Source organism: Atheta coriaria, unplaced genomic scaffold (assembly GCF_025399875.1).
Source record: "Atheta coriaria isolate IRGN ID8LTWV9N9 unplaced genomic scaffold, Caltech_Dcor_3.1 hic_scaffold_8_pilon, whole genome shotgun sequence".
Taxonomy (NCBI): domain Eukaryota; kingdom Metazoa; phylum Arthropoda; class Insecta; order Coleoptera; family Staphylinidae; genus Dalotia; species Dalotia coriaria.
This window is the reverse complement of record NW_027045450.1, coordinates 7,123,330-7,144,343: the sequence shown is the minus strand read 5'-3', so window position 1 is coordinate 7,144,343 and position 21,014 is coordinate 7,123,330. Positions and strand designations below refer to the sequence as shown.

General features: G+C 37.9%; 2 protein-coding genes and 2 long non-coding RNA genes across 5 annotated transcripts; 2 read left to right on the top strand and 2 right to left on the bottom strand.

The window, feature by feature from the left end:
* The first annotated feature begins 196 nt into the window (after positions 1 to 196).
* LOC135796975 (uncharacterized) lies at positions 197 to 8,369 on the top strand. Its single transcript, XR_010549421.1, has 3 exons — positions 197 to 333; positions 7,703 to 7,976; positions 8,059 to 8,369. It is a non-coding gene; the product is annotated as an uncharacterized lncRNA (long non-coding RNA).
* LOC135796973 (uncharacterized) lies at positions 1,557 to 5,400 on the bottom strand. Its single transcript, XM_065309117.1, has 3 exons — positions 5,119 to 5,400; positions 3,564 to 4,543; positions 1,557 to 2,100 (listed from the first exon to the last, which is right to left on the bottom strand). The coding sequence occupies exons 1-3, from the start codon at positions 5,195 to 5,197 to the stop codon at positions 1,798 to 1,800; spliced, it is 1,362 nt and encodes a 453-aa protein (XP_065165189.1). The 5' UTR covers positions 5,198 to 5,400; the 3' UTR covers positions 1,557 to 1,797.
* On the bottom strand, positions 5,673 to 18,719 carry Vdup1 (arrestin family protein Vdup1). Of its 2 annotated transcripts, none has more exons than XM_065309118.1 (6): positions 18,366 to 18,719; positions 9,581 to 9,697; positions 8,038 to 8,255; positions 7,688 to 7,823; positions 6,943 to 7,196; positions 5,673 to 6,521 (listed from the first exon to the last, which is right to left on the bottom strand). In XM_065309118.1, the coding sequence occupies exons 1-6, from the start codon at positions 18,484 to 18,486 to the stop codon at positions 6,339 to 6,341; spliced, it is 1,029 nt and encodes a 342-aa protein (XP_065165190.1). In that variant the 5' UTR covers positions 18,487 to 18,719; the 3' UTR covers positions 5,673 to 6,338. The 2 variants fall into 2 exon arrangements, with proteins under 2 accessions (XP_065165190.1, XP_065165191.1); XM_065309119.1 differs by having other exon boundaries at positions 7,688 to 7,802; positions 18,366 to 18,718.
* A 267-nt stretch (positions 18,720 to 18,986) lies between these two features.
* Positions 18,987 to 20,129, top strand: LOC135796977 (uncharacterized). The gene is made up of 2 exons (XR_010549422.1): positions 18,987 to 19,788; positions 19,883 to 20,129. It is a non-coding gene; the product is annotated as an uncharacterized lncRNA (long non-coding RNA).
* Positions 20,130 to 21,014: the final 885 nt, after the last annotated feature.

Genomic DNA, 21,014 nt, shown 5'->3' with positions numbered 1-21,014 from the left:
ATTTTGAAGTTTTGTTATTCAAAGCACGTAATATAGTTTAATTAGTATATTGGTAGTGTAATTAATTAGTATTAGTAAAATTAATAAGTATTTTTTAATAAAAATAACAATTTTTAACAAAAAATTAAGTTTTTTCTTTAAAAGTTCAATTTTTTCTCGTAGATGTCGCTAGGAGTGCCAAAACTGTTGAAATAACCTTCGAATCCATCCAGTTATTAATTTCCCTTAACAGAAATTGACATGGGAAATAAACACGAAGTGTAAGTCGTCTGAATACTTAGAGTTTTGTGGCTTGCATCCCGATCGTTGGCGAACATCGTAAAATCCGTTTTGGTAAGTGCTTATGCATAAAAACGCCGTAAAATATCCAATTTTGCGGTGGGGATGCACGCGCGCTTCTTATTTTTTATTTTGCGCTCATAAATATCAACATTATAGAGCGATGCAATCGATCGCGCGATGTTTTACGCGCTATTTGGTGGCGAAAACGAAAAGAGCGACAAGTTTCCGGCCTGTCCGACACGTTGGAATATCATTCGCGTAACATGTTTGCGCGTCGTGTAGCCATCTCGTTGACATGACGCGCATACTCATTCATCTAAACTGCTCGGCGCTCGTCTAATATTTTGTTTATTAATTGTCACACATTTAATGCAAAACGCGCAAACTGCAGTTCTAGCAATAGGATATATTACATGTTTCAACTGGCGTGATTAATGAGCAGTCGTCATGGTCGGTAATGAGAAAATTAAATATTTGACAAGCGGATATAGTGTCACAATCATATGCTCGCCATTTTGTTTTTTATGCTTTCATTTCGTGAGATTTAGTTGTATCTGTGTTGGAAAACATTGTTCTGGTATTATTTTGCGCTTAGAAAAAACGTAGGATGAATAAACGCACATCAAACTAATTAATATTAATTATGCAAATGTTTGTGACGTTTTCACGCAAAAACTACTTAACCAATTTCGATAATTTTTGGTATAGAGATAGTTCTGACCTTGGAAAATAAAATAGACTACTTTTTACCGCAAAAATTTAATTGGAAGGGCGCAAAATAAGGGTGTAAATTAAAAATTATTCAAATGATTAAAAATGATTAACGTGAAACCTGTTTTCTATTTTGTTTCTATTTTCTTTATGTTGTTGCATTTTGTGTGATTTAATTGTATGTTTGTTTTAAAACATTGTTTCCGTATTATTTTGCGCTGATAATCCTTTTAACAAAAAGCGTAGGGCGAATAAGCGAACCTTGAATTACATTAGGCAGTCTTTTTACATATTTCTTCGAAGGGAAAAATTCCCGACAATGGAGAGGAGAAAAACGCCACGCGCGATGCGAGACGGCGAAAATGATGATTTGACTCGAGGCGACTTCGCCGACGACGTTTCCGACGATTTCCATAAAACAGGAATTCACTTTCACTTTATTAATTTACAAAAACGCATATTTATTCCTTTTGTGCGGCCAAATGGAAGAAGCAAGATAGCAACACATCTCTCACGTCGCATGTCGAACCTGTTCATCAAAAAACATCTCAAAACACACAGAAAACGAAATAAAATCATTTTATATTATTTATAACATCACGCCGCCATTTTGCAAGTGTTTTCGGAGTCACAATCGCTGGTATGCATTCATTGCAGCCCCGGGAATGTGAGAAATTATGGAAATAGCAACAGTTTAATAATTAAATACACACTATCAAGCGTTTAACTCGTAGTATAAATTATCGTAATGTAATTTAACTCGGGCGATAAATTTCCGGCGCGGCGCAGAGGCGGCAGAGGCGGTCATAGCATTCCGGCGAATCCGTTCTTCTGCTGTTCATCCAACGTCGCCAAATTCTCCTCGATGAGCTGCTCGACGTTGATGGCGTTCAATTCTTCTTGCACGCGCATCTTGATGGGCGACTCCAGCGCGTCCATGATCTGATAACGCAAAATATTCGGCAGGACATTCACAGCCGCCTCCACAACATAATCCAGTGTTCCTGCACCGTTGCAACGCACTTGAATATTACCCAATTCCAGCTGGATATCTTCAAGTTCCGGTGAATTGCGTGTGTCTAACGATTGACTAACCACGACTTGCACCTGGAAATCAACATAACCTAATTTATAGTGAAATGTTTTGAAGAATTCTATTTAGAGTTTTGCAGTGTTGTAATGGCATTGTTATTTGTTTTCGCTTGCGGTTATCCATTTGGGGACGCGAACACAAAAAGCATCGAAAGAATCGCGCGCTGTGTGAAAGATCGTTGCGTAGTGCGGTCACGCCGCCAACTTTTCAAATTCAACTAGACGAAAAGAAAACCGAATGATTATTCAGCGCGGAGGTGGGTTATTTTAACTTTTCGTCTTTTACCGTGCGCCCAGAGCGAAGAAAATGCTCGATATGCATTTGCACAGTGCTGGATCAACCACAAATACATAAATTTGGAATATAACCTCAAAAAATTTAACCGAAAAACATTTTTTAAATTTTTAGGTTAAAAATTTTAATTTTTTTTTGTAAATTTGTTTTTCTACGAGTCCGGCTCTCAAATTCTATTAGAAACTTGCATAGATCGAAAAACTATTGTTTCTTCTTGTTCCCAGCGCGTTGGCGTAAAAGTTTGGAAAAATATTACAGTTTTGGTTACAAATTACAGATAGTTTTCCACCTTAAAATTACCGCAGCCCGAGCGTTTTGCATGAGATTAGCGTGGCTGGTGGTTCGAAAAGAAAGTGGAAAACAAGTCGAGCTCACTTGAACTTTGACGGTGTCGGAGCGCCAAGTGCGCGCGTGTTCCCTACCGCCGCCCCCCAACTGCCGCCCCTCTCGCCAATATAAATTACAATTATACGAGGCCATAAAAGTGCTCCAACACGACGAAAAATTATCACTGGTCGACGCGCATTCGCACTGCAGTGAATAATGAACTCACGATGAAATAAAATAAAAGGCGAGATTAACTACTTTACTTCTATATGAATTTCTTTTTGCGTTGCTTTGGCGGACGAGTGGCGATTTGTTGGGGAATCGATGCGCAGATATGACACGCCGTCGGAGTGACAGCTCGAGTATTGATCATTTTGTGTTATGGAAAAGGCAATTTTAGATTTTAGTGTTAATCTACTTTTACTACTTTTCGGGTGCTCGAAGACGCGTCGTGCTGTGCTGTGCACGTTCTCGTTAGGAACGGTGCGAGTATGAAAGGCGGCTGCATCATGCCGCCACCGGTGTCACTTTATTGGGCTGTGACATGTCACAACATTGGCGAACAAAAAACTACAAAATTGTATTACTCACTACTACCAATTCAGCTAAAGCAGTATATCATACTAACTAATATTATAAATTCGTATGTTTGGGTCACTTTAACACAAAAACCACTCAACCGATTTTGATAAAATTTGGTATATAAATACTTCTAACCATGGAAAATAATATAGACTACTTTCTATGCCAAAAAAATTAATTTTAAAAGCCGAAAATAAGTGTTTAAAGATTAAATAGTTATTTTATCATACTTTAAGTTAAATAATTCTAACATAGGTGATGTAACTAAACTTACCTTAAGATATTCCACAGTAAATACCAACAATCCTGCCCTAGACAACATCCCAGCTCCTAAAGATATCTCCCAAGCACTACTCCCTTCCAATTTCTGTGTTCCCACACCAATATCAACAGTAACTGTATTATTCCTAACTCCAAAAGTGATATTACCCACTCTATGAATCGATGACAAACCAGTTATCCACGTATTTGTCATTTGTACACTCAATAACCCAGCAGTTTTATTGTAATCGTTAATTTTATACGGATCATAATTCATCGTCCGAATCTTTTTCCTAACCTCAATCAAGATCTGATCTAATGGTGAAATTGAATTAGTGAAATTCTGTGGAATCTTATGCACTTGCTCATTCATATCTTTTCGTAGATTAGTATTCGCTTCCTTCAAAACGAAGGGTTTAATCGAATCGAAAACAAATGTTCCCACAGAGTTGATAATCCCTTGGAACATACTAGCAAACATTCCAAGACCTTCAAAATTCATGTCTATATGTTTAAAAGTGATGTCCATTTTCATTTCTTGGGCTTCTAGTTGTCCATTCTGTTCGACTTCCAAGCGGGATATGGCCTGGACGAAGACGTTTTTTAACTTTACAGTGAATGGGCCATTGTAGCGGGATAACCATGTGCTGAGGGTGTAGTTGCCGGTGACGATTAGGCTCTCGATGGTCAAGGCCGCTTCACATTGCATTGCTTGCAGGTCGACGTTGATGTGATGTATGCGGAACTTTGAGAGACCGTTGAGGAGCACGTTCTGCATGTTCATCTTACCGATGGTGAAAGAGTGGCTTAGGGGTGGGATACTCATCGGGTCAGGGATGGGTGCCACGGGGAGACCTATGGGGTCTTTTTGTTTGTAGTGTTTTAGGATGGAGCGGACATAGTCGCTGATTTTCATTTCGGTTTTAGCGATTGCTGTTTTTTCTTCTTGGGTTGGTTTTGTTTGTGAAAGGGAGGTGATTTCAGGTGGAATTGCTAAAAAAATATAAAATTAAGGTTATTAAAATGGTATTAGATAGAAATTTATAATTTTTGGATTTGTTTTTGCCGTGAAAAGACGAATATTTAGTAAAATGTTGGAATTTTTGAAGAAAAAAAATTTCTACTCCGTTAATTTGTGTTAGTTGATATTATATAGGCAACACAATGTACTCTATTCTTTTGACAGCCTATTTACTTAATTTATATAAATTTTAAATTCATTAAATTTTATTTTATAAAATTTTTTGGCGATATTTATTGATTAGAAGAAGAAAAATCATTTGAAACCAGTGAATTTATTAAAATATTGAATTTTTTCTATAAAACAAAGTTAAAATAAAAGTGTTTTCTATTAGGTAATGTTATTTCATATTACATAGGCAACCAAATATACTCTCTTCTTTTGACATGAATTTTAACCTTATTAAAACTCATTTTGTTTCAATTCCAGACAATAATTATCAATTAACTACTAAAAAGTCTTTAAAAACAAATAATTTCAAATATATTTTTCTAAATTTTTCAAAAACAATCCACCTGTATTCTCCAAAATGTCTATTTTAACTTACCATGTTGTACATCCTCTGCAACGACGCACACGAACCCAAACACAACGAGACAATGAACAATAACCGTCAATTTATTCATCCTGCTCGCGATTAATCCACAACCATTAAGTATGACGACTTCACCGTCTTGTTTTCGTTCTTGTCACACAGCCCACACACACAAAACCTAGCCTTGCACACACCAGAAACAACCAAGTAAACCAACTACGTACCAACTACAACTGAAACTGAAGCGGATAGACGGATATAACGTCGAGCTTAGTGAGTAACTCAGCGAATGTGAATGAAAAGAGTGTCAAAGTTCAAAGACGGATGGAATATCTTATCAACTACCACACATACACATCCACAGACACATTCATTACCTATATAAATGTATACGAAGCGTATGCGCACGATGAGTGAGTGACACACGACTAATTCCATGAATTATTGAATCAACCCTTAAATAATCCCATTGTGTACCTACTCGTACGCTTTATGCCCACAGCACACACACACCGCATGGAGTATAAAAGGGATAGGAATATATTACATGTAACTAAACACATCAATTTAATGTTAATAATATTTTAATGCGCAATAACAACGGTCTTGTCACACACATTTATGACTATTGCCACATTGCCACAGAAACTCTTACATTTTAAAAATGGCATCGGTAAATAAAAACTAATTAATCCTAGGGTCTAAATATTGATCTTTATCTTATCGAAATTTGCTAGTAATCGTAATTATCGTATGAGTTTGTTTGTTTAGCATAAATTAGTTTTGAACGCATTGTATAGCACCGGGGTTATTGATAGACTATCATAGACTATCATAGAAAACAAACATTATGTGCGGACGGTACATATTAATCAATTAATATGTTATTCAATTCGCTACTGGCGCGAATTCAATGGGATGTAAATTTGTTAAGTGTCACGTTGTACTACGTAGTTGGATATTGAATTAGTGCGCGAACTTTGAATGCGAAATAAGAATTTTTGCATAATACAATTTTTTGTGTATTTTGAAATGTTCACTGGGTGTGTATGTATTATTATTGGTGGATTTTCATCGGGATGTTGGCCCCTGACTGATTTGTATTGTGCGGCGAGTGATTAGTGAGTGGATCGAGCGCGTTTTAGACGGGTTTTAGTAAATATGCGGCTGGTTCAATGGCAGAGCTGCCGAGCTTCACTATCGAGCGCCCCGCTAACGAATGGCACTTTAATTCAGTCGATGGCGGGCTTATCGTCCAGCCACGGCCGGAATATCGGCAGCGTTGAGGGATAATGCGTGCCGGCCTTGTATGCCGCCGCGACGTTATCCTCGGAAGCGCGCAGTGGATACGTCGCCATCATGATCGGCAACTGCAGTTTTACCTCTTTCTCGAAACTCTTCGGCTCGATGATAAACTGCAAGCAATCAAGCAAATTACTCCACTAGTATCACACGTACTATGTGATGAAATTCTAAAGAAGACTAGATGTGTCACTGTGATATCAATTCGGTGATTTGTTTTTGTTTCGTGTCTGATTGAAATTGAAATTTCAGCGCGCAATCTGTATAGTACGCGTTGTTTGCGTAAATGTTTAATGCGACGTGGATGGTGGCGCCACCTACATTGCCGCGCGCGTGATTTACGCGATAATTAAACCGTTGCCTCGACGGGACGCGACGCCCGCGTGTGATTTATAATTTTTTTTTTCGGTAATAATAAAATCTCGGAATTTGTGCGCCCCGGCAATTTGCACAAAATGTTTAATTAACATTTTTACGCGCTCTTACCTATACTTTGCTGTTGGGGAGGAAAGAATAAAAAGAAAAGGGACTTACGTATACATCATACTGGATTTTAATAAGATGACATCCTCGAAGATTGGTTGGTGGTAGTGGTGGGACATAGAGTTGTTCGTTTATCCACTCATCTCGCTCGCCAGGGCGGATTTTACCACGTGATAAGGCGGCTAATTCACGGCGTTCGGATTGTACTACTTTACCACGTGCCATATAGGTGATGGTTTCTGTTAGTGCGGCCCTGGTGCATTTTACTGTCACTCGACTACGATTAACAACACTTGCAGAAACACCTAAAAGATTAATTTGATTCTTTTGTGTTTAATAAATCAGAAATCGTGATTAAAGTATTTTAGTCACGGGTTTGGCTATTTGTGTATAAAATATCACTTTTGTGTCTCAAAATCGCAAAAAAATTGATTATTTTGTGTTTAATAAATTAAAAACCGTGAATAAAGTACTTTAGTCACGGCTTTGGCCGTTTGTGTATAAGGTACCATTTTTGTGTCTCAATACCGCAAAAAAATGGTTATTTTGTGTTTAATAAGTTCAAAATCGTGATTAAAGTACTTTGGTCACGGCTTTGGCCGTTTGTGTAAAATGTACCATTTGTAAGTCTCAAAACTAAAAAAAGTGGTTATTTTCTGTTCAATAAATACAAAATTTTGATTAAAGTAATTTAGGCACGGCTTTGGCCATCCGTGATTAAAGTACCACTTTTGGTGTCTCTAAACAACAAAAAAAAACTGGGATTTTAAAGTCAAAAGTATAAAAATTTATTTACCTATACTTTCTCCAGGTACATAACCTCCACGATCCAAAGTCACCTTGCAGATGACAGGCCCGGATCCAACGCAAGCCACGCCGAATTTATGCTCGACTTCACAGCGGAATGCTTGCTGATCGAAAACATTATTGTTCTAAAGATTAGAAACAGAAAAGCAGAAACAAATCGTGCGTAAGCGATAGGTGCATGCCATGCGAGATCTAAATGAAAACAGAATAACATAACCTCCACATAACCACCACGTGCACATAACCACAATGTTGTGCTAACGAGTGTTAACACAAATGTAAGACAATACAAGTAAATTACTAAAAACACAAATAAAATCATTTTTAATCATATCTTACTGCTAAAATCGACGGTTCCAGGTTAAGATCAATTGGATTCATCACAATGAATACTTGTTGGTTTTTATGTGTGAGACCATTGGGTTCCCGAAGGGCTGTTTTGCAGTAATACTGGACCCAACCGTGTTTTCCCAGGAAAGTTGATGGTAATCCAAGTGGTAAACCCAGTTTAAATGGAAAACTGTGGATACCCGGTGAGAGTACTGATGGGCCTTGACCTGGAAATTAAATCAGTTGCGCATGCGCATTTTAAAAATAATTTTTTGTTCGTTTTTTGTTTATGTATGTTTACGTAATAGCAGGAGGGTCGAAAATAAATGGATTATCATAAATCCGTCATTAGAAGCGCGTCGCGGGCGGTGCGATTGTCAGACACTAAGCCGCGCGAAACGAGTCGATTAATCCGCCGCCGCAGGCCCGGAGGCGGTGTGTCGGGAGCGGGCGCGTTGGCTGTCGTTACGGTTATTAATTAATAACCGCAATTTGCACCCTTTTAGCGTCTGTTTGCGTAATTAACGCTACCTTTTCCGCGAAGAATCTGTATCATGCCGCCCCTCTGCTTTTATACTAAGAATTCTTATTCTTATCAGCGGTGTATACAAAACATTTAATTCCTGCGAAATAAATTGAATAATTTTTCACGAGCCCACCAAAAATCCCAACTTTCTTAAAGTCGTACATTTACAACAGAGAAAAACTTTGGTGGTGGGGGCGGCAAAGGGTGAGAAAAGACCGGAGAGCAAGCCGAGCGTAATTTTAATTATATAAAACACTAGCGGAACGGTTACTTTAATTTATTTTTAATGTGCGCTGCGTGGAAGACGAACGCGCGTCAACCCCACGAGCCCGGGGGCGGCGTGACGGCGTTTACATCACATTTCGCGCCAACGGACGCCCGGGCGACGAAAGCGAAGATCATTTGATGCTTGCGCTACAATGGGCGCGCTACCAGTTTGTTATCGTCGCCTGCGGTTTGGGGGGACCCGCCCCCACCACCCACGACCACCCCCGCGGGGTAAATTAATGCAATATTAAGTTTGTATTGTGCGGTCGACGAACGCGAGCGGCGCACTTAATGTTCGCTGCATGTTTCGACTCTATTATTGCACCAGCATATTTTCAACCCGCCGCCGCCGCCGCCACAGCGACAAAAAGATGCACCCAGCTGCTAATTTCCTTTAAGTTTTGTGTAAACTATTGTATCACACAGGAAAAACATGAAAGAAATTAATATAACAAACAAAAAGAGCGAAAAACAAAAAATTTACTTTTTAAGTTGTTACAGACAACAGCAGCGGCACTAAGGGTGGAAGGAAACATTATTAGGTCGTTTTGGCAAGTGTCACGTGTGCGCTGGCCAGTTGTCGCCTTGTGTGTTGATAAAAATGTCCGACGAAACTTTTGCACAAGTTAATAAAGCGAGAAAGATGCGGTTGGTGTTCGGTTTGCCAGCGCGCAGAGGATAATAGTACAACACAGCCAAGGACGACAGGCTGGGGGTGGTTGTAAGTGCGGTTTGTGACCATCTGTTGTCCGTACATACCAGGTTCGCCGAGGAGTCGCATGCGAAAGTCGATGTAGTTTTCCCGGTCGTAGACCCGCTCCTGTCGTGGTGTCCGCACACGAACTACTCCTTCGCCTACGACGTGGAAATGCAATCCTTAAACACAAAAAAAAACGGAAAATGGTTAAAAATGTTTTTATGTTGATAATCCTACGGCGGCAATATATCCGCTTTGTGATCCGTGTTTGATTAGTACTTGTTTGAGAGTTGAACTGACCGCAAAGCGAGTGAAACGCGCCGGGAAATCGCCGGGAATGATTTTCACAGAAGAGGAAAAAAACACACGCGCGCGCTGGTAATGAAAAGCTGGATATTCACGAGTCGGGATTCACGAGGAAGTCGAAAGTTCAAAGCTGACGGCGTGGTTTCCGCGAGACGCGGAATCAAATTAAATTTCACTGATGTTTTTACTCATTAGTGCATTTCGCTGGTGGCGGAAAGATTTTTCGCTGTTAATTTGCGCGGCGCATTGACATGTCCGGCGAGGTTTTAATGCCCAATGTTAATGTTTTAATGTTATTGCTAGTTATCCTCAGGGCACATTTTTAATATCAATTTTCGTGCGAGCATTAATTGCGCCGGTCGGGGAAAAAGTCGGCTAATAGCGCCCCGGCCATGGCAGATATTAGATTAACCTTGGCTTTTCCGGCCGGAGCGCTCAAGTCGACGGTTCGACGTTTTTAATATAAAATAACTAAAACCTTTCGAGCGCGCTTGCCTTCCAGCCCAGAAACAAGCCGGGATGAAATAACAAATAACTTGATGAATTTCGAATCAATTTTGGCGAATTTCTGGAATCTCACGTTTCAGTCAAAAACAATTTTGATGTTACATTACGAAAAATATCGCAGATATAAAAATAAAAAGATTTTTTGGGTTTGAAATTTAAAAAATATATTTTAATCATTGAAATACTAATTTTTGGAAAGAAAATTGCTTTTAAAGTGTGAAAAACGTCGAAAATTAAAGTTTTACTAACTAAAAATACATTCTAACCTCAAATTGAAGCTTACTTGCTCATAAAATATTAGAAAATTACACAAAACAATAAGAATTAGCACAGTTTTGTTAGAATTCTTGTTCGATGTGTTGCCTACCTCACAGATTTTAACTTGTTAAGTAATAAAAATGAAAACCTGAAAAATTAACAATAAAAAATTGTTAATTTAGTATTATTAAGTTAAAAATTAATTTTGGCAAATTATACGAATCCTACGTTTCAGCTAAAAACAATTTTGATGTTATATTACCAAAGAAAATCGTAAAAAACGCGAAAATATATTTTTTTTGCTTGAAATTTATAAAATGTATTTCAATCATTAGTGATGATATCTGAATGTGATTTATCAATACTGATTGTTTCTCGCAAGAAAGAAATCGGCCCTTTTTTGAGTATTGTCTTGTTTCGCCGCTTTGTGTCGCGTTATGAATCGCTGAAGAAGGTCGCAAAGGCGGCTTATAAATATTAATATCAGTGATTTTCATATTTCACAACGACGTTTTCTCAGTTCCACATTTTTTCTTTTTGCTCTAAATTTACATCTGGAAAAACTCAATGAATATCTTATGTATTTTTAAGCGTGTTTTCTATTGATTAAATTAAACTCAGGTGGAAATCAATGCCGGCGGGACAATAGTGAGTAGAGTGAGCACAAAGTGAATGCGTTTAGTATTTATTATCATAAAGTTATTATCGGGCCATCGTGCACCTCGTTCGGGCGGAATGAGTTCGCATTAAAATCACAACGCCCGGGTCGGTGGAAATGCACCGGCGGGTGGCGGTGCATTATTACAGGGGTGAATTTCCCAATTGGCGTTTGCGATCTATCGCCGAGGCGTGCGGAGTCGGGCGTCGTTGCCGCCGTCGGGGTACGATGGTGACACAATGGCCGGTCGAACTTCCCGAGACGAGCGGCGGGCGTGCTCGCTTCCGATCGGTAGTAATGTCGAGTGTACAAATTCGCTTTATTCACTCACTGAATTAGTCGCTGGAAAACCATCGAAACTTGATATTCAGCACTCGACATACTAACAACACGTGCGGGGAGTTAGTATATAAAGTCAAAATGAGTAAATTGTAATTATAAATGAGCAAAAATGTAAAATTATTTTAAAATGTGTTCTATGTGTTGCCTATAGTAAATGTTGTTGAAATTTTTAATTTTTGGGAGGAAAATTGTTAATTAAAGTAGAAAAACAGTCAAAAATTATAGTTTTAATAAGTAGAAATAAATTTAGCTTCAAATTAAAGCTTTCTGGGTCTTAAAATGTTAAAAAATTAGTCAAAACATTAGGAGTAACTGAGCTTTAGTTAGTATTGCTGTATGATGTGATGCCTAAGTCACGCGTGTCAACCTCTTATGAAATAATGTGTCCTTGGTGAATATTTATAATTTTATGAATGAAAAACTGTTGATTACGTGTTATCAAGTAAAACTAATGGAGAAAGAAGCACAAATTCCTAGTAAGCAATTAAATATTCAAGTTTTAACTACATTTTCACCTCAAATTTCACATTTTAACGAAAAAAAAACAAAAAAAAAATAAGTTTTTACACAAAAAAAAACATGAAATCATTCTCAAAATTACTTAAATTCCTCATGAAACAAAACCCAATGTTACTACTTCGTTCCCATAGCAGTATCTATGCCACCGTTGGTTTTTTTTATGCGATCGATGCGATTGACACTCTTTGATACGAAGAAATCAATCTTTTTCGCGTACAGATTATGCGAAACGGCGTGACGGAACGTGCGCGCGCGCCCGACACAAGAAGACACGCGACACATTGAATACAAAGTGCGAAGTGTGAAGCGGCGATGCGATGATGTCACACAAGCAGCGAGCGCGCAAAAAAAAAGCGCGCGCGGCGGCAGCAGCAGCATCACGACGAAAACGAGAAAAAGGGATGCGAGCGAGCGGCGCGTGCCGTCACAATCACAAATCGCCTGCATTGATATCGCCTCTCGAGCGCGTCCGCCAGTGCCATACGGCATTGTGATGGGATCGCCATAGAGACAGACATTTTTCGCATTCCTCGCGAAAATAACTTGCATCCCGGCATAATCCTGTGCTTTTCACGAATTTATCTGATGATATTCACGCGGAACAATTGAGTAATACCAGTTTATTTAATATAGAATTAAATTTTTTTATTTTTAAAAATTTTCAGTTAAATTTTTAAATTAAACAAAAAGTTTGTTTGATTTTACATCGGAAATCTGTTTGTATTGTACAGTTATTCTATTCCATTCCATGAATATCATTTATTTGTTCTCATCTACGAGTAACAGATACACGCGAACTGTGTTGCGTTAAAGATAAACATTTTAATGGCTATAATTACACTCACAATGCTATCGGACTGAATTTATCTGCGCGAAACAATGCGGACGTCGGCGGCGCCGTCGTGAAGAAGCGGTAGCAGTCAAACAGCCGCCAACTTCGAACAAACGGTTTGCTGTGTTTCAGTTATTCAAACAACTTTGTGAAAATAGTTATATTTTCTAGGTTATATCACAATACAATACAATTTTAATAATTCTTATATAGATGGCGCTGTTTTTGATGTAGAAATCTGTCGTATACACCTATAACCCACATAACCACAAAAACTAATTTTGACAAGTGATTAATTTTCGGAATTTTTAATTAAAACATATTTTTAAGCAATTAAATCGTCGATCAATACATATTCGTCCATGTGTGCGCATTGTGTGATTAATGACATATTAATTAGTTTATACGAATGACCCAATTGTTTTTCATTTATCTGTTTTTTGTCGCGCCGGGCGTATTTTATAATTTTACGATAATCGTCGCTATTTCCTCAACTAGTCCGTCGATTCCTTTCGCACCACATGGGTCCGGCCAATAATCGAGATTAAATGGTTCGTGGATATCGTATTGGTATTGTTTTCTCGTCAAGTAGTCGGCGGAAAATATGCAACCAAATGCGCACAGAGTAAGTATGCCATTCGAATAGCTATTATCGTTATATACGCTGTGCAATGCCAGAGCAAAGGGTGCAAGATTAATAATGGCAAAATGTTTGGCATCGTCTTTTTTGTTTGTGGACTTTTCTACCCCTTTTCTTTTACAAAAAGAAGGAGTAGAAGGTTAAAGGCGTGCAATTTGTCGCCTCGGTTTGTTTGCACGAATGAATTAAAGCGTACGCGCGCGGAATTTCCGATCGCTACAAGAAAATTTGTGTTCTTTTCAAGATTTTTCTCGGAAAATTTTTTATTTTGATTGAATTTAGTTAATTGCAGTTTTGAGCGATAAATGCATCTAAATTTCTGGTTAACAATGTGCTTTGCGCGAAATTTCCGGTTTGGGAAAAGTGTGGAATTCGAAAAGGTGTCTAGGGACGGAAAAACGGCGCGCTACTTATCAATGGGAGATGAAAGCTGCGCCGCCGCTGCGCGCACTGATCGAATTCGACAGCAATTAAGTAAATTTGCCTTCGACGCGGGCCGTGGCCGTTTCAAACGTGGCTGAAATGCAAAAAACTAGACTCGTGCCTTTTTTTTTGGCGCAATGATGAAAAGTCTAAACAGAGCGTGCTGCGACGAGCAACGATGCAATCGAGCACCGCGCATCCAAAGCGCCAACATTGCAACATTTTTATTTATATCACACATACAGTATGTTCAAAAATAACCAAAAATTAAAAATATTAAATTAACTAACAAAAACGGCAAGAATTTTCATCTAAAAAACAAAATTCTAAAATTTTTTTTCAGAAAATTTTGAAAAAAATGTATCTAAATGATATATATGATCCTATATGACATAAACATAACCTAATTTTTATACTATCCAAGAAAATATGACGTGTTTCGATGTAATTTTATGATTTTTGATAAAATTTTAATTTTTTGAGTTTGAACACATTGTATATTAACCTAACATGTAGATGTTTTTATTGAAACGTGTCGTGTTGTCGACGGGTACGGGGGGTTGCCTGTAGACACACATAACACTCACACTCTCACAAAGCGCGCTCGCGAGAATTATGTAACGTCAATAAATGTCGCGACTCAAAAATTGGCCCCATTTGTTATTGCGTCGACTGATCGCACACACGCATGCACACAGCGCGCACTCACGTTTGCACAAGCAGACGACGTTTTGTTTGTCGCATTTTTTCCAATAAGCTCCTCTCTGGCGCGCTGGCTGCATTTATGCGCGCAACACGCGACGTAATTGATGGCCGCACGCGGCATCACTTTGGCATTTCCTCGGCTTTTCCGCACCAGCCCACTGTCTCCGGGGCTAATATTTTAATTGATGTGTATTTAGAAAGAGGCTTATGAAAATGTGCGCGCACCGCACAACTTCCCAACAACTTTTCCTCTGTGTTTAATCCTTTTTCACTCAAAAATAATGTTTGCATGCAAAAAAATTATTCGTAAATATGAATATTTTACTTTAGCCACGACAGTGTATAAAATTATGCTTCACGTTTTTTTTTATTTGCAGGAATTGGTAGACGTACGAGTATTATTCCACTATGAGGCCAAGCCGGTGCGTATTTTTTAAAGCCCCTTAAAATGCACATTTTCGTTTCAATTACCTTTCGGTATGTTTGAACTTATTACATATTTTTAACCGCTCGTGCAGCGCGCCACGCTCGCAAGTGGAGAAAGAAGCATGATATAAAACCCACTTTCAATTCGAGCGCGCGCGCAGAGAACGAAACGATGTGAATTTAACGTACGTCTTGTTATACTTTATACGCCTTTTAACATACGAGCAAGTCTTGCCACTTTTTACACGAACGTATTTGCAATTTGTCTTGAAACAAAAATTCTAACCTCTAAATCCATTAAAATCTTTATGTTTTGTTTATTAGTTAAAATTTTCACCGATAGATGGCCAAACACAAACATAAGAGAACAATTCTAACCTCTAAATTCATTAAAATATTTATTTTTTGGTTATTAGTTAAAATTTTCACCGATAGATGGCCAAATACATACATAAAACAACAATTCTAACCTCTAAATACATTAAAATCTTTATGTTTTGGTTATTAGTTAAAATTTTCACCGATAGATGGCCAAATACATACATAAAACAACAATTCTAACCTCTAAATACATTAAAATCTTTATGTTTTGGTTATTAGTTAAAATTTTCACCGATAGATGGCCAAATACATACATAAAACCACAATTCTAACCACTAAATTCATTAAAATCTTCATGTTATGTTTATTAGTTAATTTTTTCACCCATAGATGGCCAAACACATACATAAAACAACAATTTTAACCTCTAATTTCATTAAAATCTTCATGTTTTGTTTATTAGTTAAAATTTTCATCGATAGATGGCCAAATACATACATAAAACAACAATTCTAACCTCTAAATTCATTAATATCTTCATGTTTTGTTTATTACTTAAATATTTCGTCGATAGATGGCCAAACACTCACACATGTTAAATATATTTATATGTGTAATGTGGGTTGCGTGCATTCGGAAATTAATTTTCCTTGAACTTTGATTCCCGTTGATTTTTACGATGCAAAGCGAAAAAATTGCTTTTAAGGGATTTTAATAATCTTTGCATATCGAATGGGGGGGTGGTGAATATGTGAATCCACATATAACGAGTGCAGTTTGTGGAATGAGGGGGAGTTGATATGAAATTGGAATCTGTTTGCGTTTCTGGTCTTTCTCTGAACTCTCTCGAGGGAAAGCGACATTTAAACGTACAAACACGTAATATAAATAAACACGACCTGAGAGCGCGTGCATCATATTAAAAAACAAATATGAGCGAGATTGGCATGAAACGCGGCGAGCCGGGAAAAAAATGCAGCGGTCAGCGGACGTCCGGATTAATCGATGACGGATTAACTGGAGCAGTCAGTGGTTGCCTCTTCTGCTTCCGCTCTCCAAGGACCTACTTGCGGATTGGATCTATTCGCATATATGTTACACTATACCATGTTCATTACGCCATCAATCCGGGTATAAACATGTGTCAATTGGTCAGAATCAATCAAATCACAATCAGTGACAACATAGCCTAATAAATATTTCTATCAAAGTTTCACTACAACACCATCTATAGGGGAATATATAAAATAAAAATAGTTTTAACTTGACCAGAGTATATTTCTGTCGGCTAGGGATTTTAACGAGATATGAATGTTTAAAAATTGAACTTTTTCTCTCTTCGCTTGTATCCATTATTAGCTCATGTGTATACGGGCCTTCTCTCTTCTCGAAATTAATAAGTTGATTTTTTTAAATAAATTCAGCCGTGCTCGGAGCACACGAAAAATGTAATATTGTCGGGCGGGCGCTCTTCCGGCTTCTCACACGAGAAGCAATTGCATTGTTCCGTGTTTAGCGGCCGGTTATTGTGTTCAGTTGCGCCCGTGGAGGCGGCGTGCCGCATCATTCATATCGCATTAAAATTTATGCGAATTATTGTGCGGGATGTGCGCGTCGGCGAGCACGAATGCAAAACGTCTGCGTTTTTACGTTCGGCGCTTCGAACAATGCAATTATTTATTTTGGATTTATTGTTAATAAAACACAATATTATGCAAATTCAATGCAGAATCAAAATTTTTGGCTTTTTTCCAATTCAACTGATTTAATTTTTATTTTTATTTTTAACCGATTTAATTCGCGTTACTTTCAAGTATTACATCATAACAACACCAAAAATAAAAAGAATCAAAAGAGAAACTTTCTTAAATTCTTAAACAGATAAATTTACTCACGTGGTGAATTGTAAGTGGGTATTTATGCCGTCTAAACACACCTCACGCCTATACCTCAACAGGTGATTATATTTTATTCATTCGCAGCGAATTTACGAAGCGACGAAGCCTTTAGTTTCCGTGTATGCACAACAGTGTAATTTGTTTGTAAATGTTTAAATTCGCATTAAGTCCACACAAAACACAAAATTTCGAGTTCATCGTAGTTTGATGATTCTAATGCGCATGACCTTGTGATTTAAGATATTCATGCTCACTGAACACACCAACATAAAAACATTCCGTATTAATTTGCGTAGGAATCAAAAATTTATTATTGAAATAATTGCATGATATTATAATAATTATTTATTTATATTATTCATTGTTGTTTGTTTTTAAACGAAACAATGGATAATGAATAGAAAAAAGTAAGTGAATAAGTGATTATTTAGTTAATTTGTCAATTATCAATGGAATTTTAATGAGTGGCATCACTTTCATCGGAATAAAACCAAAGCGTCCTGTTTGAAAGCGAAATATTGTGGAACAAGAAGGTTGAGTCGGGGAGTGGGCGTTCGATTTGGTCCGCGACCGTATATACAAAGGTTTTCAAAAGCAGTAATGCAATTTCGCATGGAAATGTTGCGACATTCACAGCGTCACACAGAGGCAGGCACTGGTCTTGTGCCCTCCGCAGCTCCTCGCAGCAAAGATATTACACAATCGCACGAACGAGTTCTCCATCCAAGTCATACACACAGTCAGACACCCGTGTCTGTTGTGTCCCCGGCGCGTTAGTCTTGTTACTCATTTTCTTATTCGGTCGTTTATCACCTACAAAGCCCTCTGGAAAAAGTCGCGCCTTGTGCCGATTGTGTGATAAACAGCTGCTATGGACTACGACTAACGAATGCTCGAGGAATAATGTTGGGTTAGTTTGTGTAACACTCAGTGTGGCGAGCTAAGAAACGCCGCAGTACTGACTGAGATGCAAGTCGCTGGAATAAGAAGTTCGCTCATCAAATATTCTCACCGAGTGCGGGCGTGTCATCCTGCAGTTCGATGAGCACGCGACCGGAGAGGAACTGCCCGGGAAAGTACAGCAGCGACGTATTGTCGAAGAGAATTAAAAACTTCAATAACTTGCGCGGCATTTTCTCGTTGTCTCGTGCGCTGTTTTCGTGGTTAATGCATGCACATGATGGAATTTACACACAAACACCACAAATAAAAACACACAACACACAAAAAACAATTTTTTTAAAAATATTTTTACTTAAAGTCTTAAGTAATAAATTCATGCGCAGTGTAGCGTCGCGGTGTACTGCGCGCAGGTAATGCCTACTGAACTAACTGACTTTACGGTTCGAGGTGATGACCATATAGAGAACTGCTTTGTGAGTCGGAGCCGAGTGGAGTCGAGGCTAGTCGTGATCACTTTCCCTCTCCGGCATTCTCGACCTTAACAAACCACCGGCTTTTTATTCGTTATTCGAGGTGAGTTTATAAACACACCTGGTTTACCGCTTGGCTTGACTTAAGTCAAAACTATATGCAACTTGCAATACATCTAGATTTATGTGTATTGTATAAATTTATGTAAACTTACAAAACTGTTCTAATTAAAGAAAACTTTATCTGTCCAACGGAAATTTATATGCAAAATTATTCGATAGATTTTGCGTCTTCGATCTGGAAATTCGCCGCGGCAAGCTATAAAAATGCAATAATTAAATAAGTTTGACAAGTTGTACACCAGTCTTATAAAACCTTAACCCCTTCGATGTCGTAAATTTTATTTTTACGTTTATTGTTGCAAAAATGTCAAAAAATGTAAACTTAAATTACAAACTGTAAATGTTGGTGTAATCACATAACTGTTGTGTTGTTTATTGTTTGTCTTGGTTGTGTGATGCTCAGATGTTCGCGACCGCAAGACCAATTGTTTCCGGCATTACACACAACGCCCGTATCTACTTGCGGGCCACCTTCAGCGCACGCATCAGCTGGCATTCGTTTGATGAAAGTTTGTTTCCCGTTTCCCGAGTATAATTGCCACGTTACAAACGATTGTGTCTATATATGCATGAAAGCGTACGTATCGCATAAACCGGTGCAGACTGACGTTAATAAATCGGATAATGGTGATATTAGTCAAGTGGTGCACGCGGGATTGGGTCACGGCCCATTTCGGGGGCGGCCTATGAAGGAGCGTGACGGATGACGAAGCGAGACCGTTGCGGTCGGCCCCACGGAGTGCCACCTGATCGACTTGAGGGTTTGATCGAGTATTGGTTTGCGTCGATTGAGTGGTGTCGATGTTTGTGCCTTTGGCCCTCTATCACAGCGTGTTTTCGATCATTTTTGACCCCAATGGAAATTCAAACTTGTCAATTTTACCGGCGAGGGTTTTAATTTTGCTTCTTTTTTTTTGTTGGTTAATCTTAAGTGTATAAGTATGTACGGGGGGACGGCTCATAACTAAAAATAATTACTTTGCAGGGGTCGTAATTATTTTCTGGAAAAAGCTATAAATTGCGTTATTTTCAGGACACAGACGCCGGCGTAGACTAGAATGACACCACCTCCAAAACGGCGGCGCGTGTGTCGAATAATAATGACATGGAAAGAAATAAAGCAAAAAATGAAGAAAACTAGCTTTAGTAGACTGTTTAGTGTTTAGTTTGATGTGAAAATTATAAAAATTATGATTTTTTAAGTGAAACTTGATTTTTTGGGCTTAAAACATTTTCTGTAATATAAAAATAAATCACAAAATATGTTAGAAAGCGCATAACTCAACAACGCCTCGACCAATTTGGCCAATTCTTTTTTTAAATGTTTGTTGTAGTCCAAGGATGGTTTTTACGACTAGAAAAATTTGAATAATTGCCGGGAAAACCTTAAAAACTACCCTTTTCCATAGGATAAAAGTTGACATTGAGATTCAATCATAGTTATAGTTAAATAGTTGAATCCGAGATGGCGCGCTGAAGTGCATTATTAGCAATTCTTTATATAATTAATTTGTTTAAAATAAAATTGCGAATCTTATTGATAGAATTGACACATACTATGTCTAGAACAAGAGAGTAAGATCAAATTACATTTTTCTTAAACACTTCTGGAACATTGTCGGGGACAAAAAATCAACACTAACGTCAATTTTTTATTGGTTTCTGCTAGAAATAGTAACAAATGTCGCTTTTTCTAATTTTTACTTAATATTGACGTCATTAACAACGTATTTTGGCGCGAATTTCAAAATTTTCAAACTAAAATTTCATATTAAACTAAAAATCCCAGAATTTTATTAAAAATATCTTACTCAACCTAAAGAATATATATTTCTACACCTTATACCATGTTTTTTTGCATACGAGTCTTGTACTGTGTGATATAAAACACCGCATAATACATCCCTTTGATTATGCGGCTTGATTGCACCAGACTGCAACCGTGAAAAAGCACAAAGCGGAAACACATGATAAAAGACCGGACGTGTTAATGATAATGATGACACAATGATGAAAACACTACTATACACGTACTGTACGTGCATCACATTAGAAAACACTATAAAACGTTTGAAAACCTAATAAAATCCAGAATTACCTCAAGTAATTATATTGTATAGTGAATGTCCTGGCTTCCAGAGGGCTGATCCTGGCATTTAAAGGTC

What these genes read in the sequence shown, in the direction of transcription:
- Vdup1 (XM_065309118.1), bottom strand. Translation starts at nt 18,486, where the DNA reads ATGCCGCGCAAGTTATTGAAGTTTTTAATTCTCTTCGACAATACGTCG. An exon ending in GGATGACACGCCCGCACTCG is followed by an intron (nt 9,698 to 18,365) that starts GTGAGAATATTT and finishes TTTGTGTTTAAG; the next exon opens with GATTGCATTTCCACGTCGTA. An exon ending in TGGAACCGTCGATTTTAGCA is followed by an intron (nt 7,824 to 8,037) that starts GTAAGATATGAT and finishes TCTAATCTTTAG; the next exon opens with AACAATAATGTTTTCGATCA.
- LOC135796973 (XM_065309117.1), bottom strand. Translation starts at nt 5,197, where the DNA reads ATGAATAAATTGACGGTTATTGTTCATTGTCTCGTTGTGTTTGGGTTC. An exon ending in TGCAGAGGATGTACAACATG is followed by an intron (nt 4,544 to 5,118) that starts GTAAGTTAAAAT and finishes ATATTTTTTTAG; the next exon opens with CAATTCCACCTGAAATCACC. An exon ending in TTACTGTGGAATATCTTAAG is followed by an intron (nt 2,101 to 3,563) that starts GTAAGTTTAGTT and finishes GTTGATTTCCAG; the next exon opens with GTGCAAGTCGTGGTTAGTCA.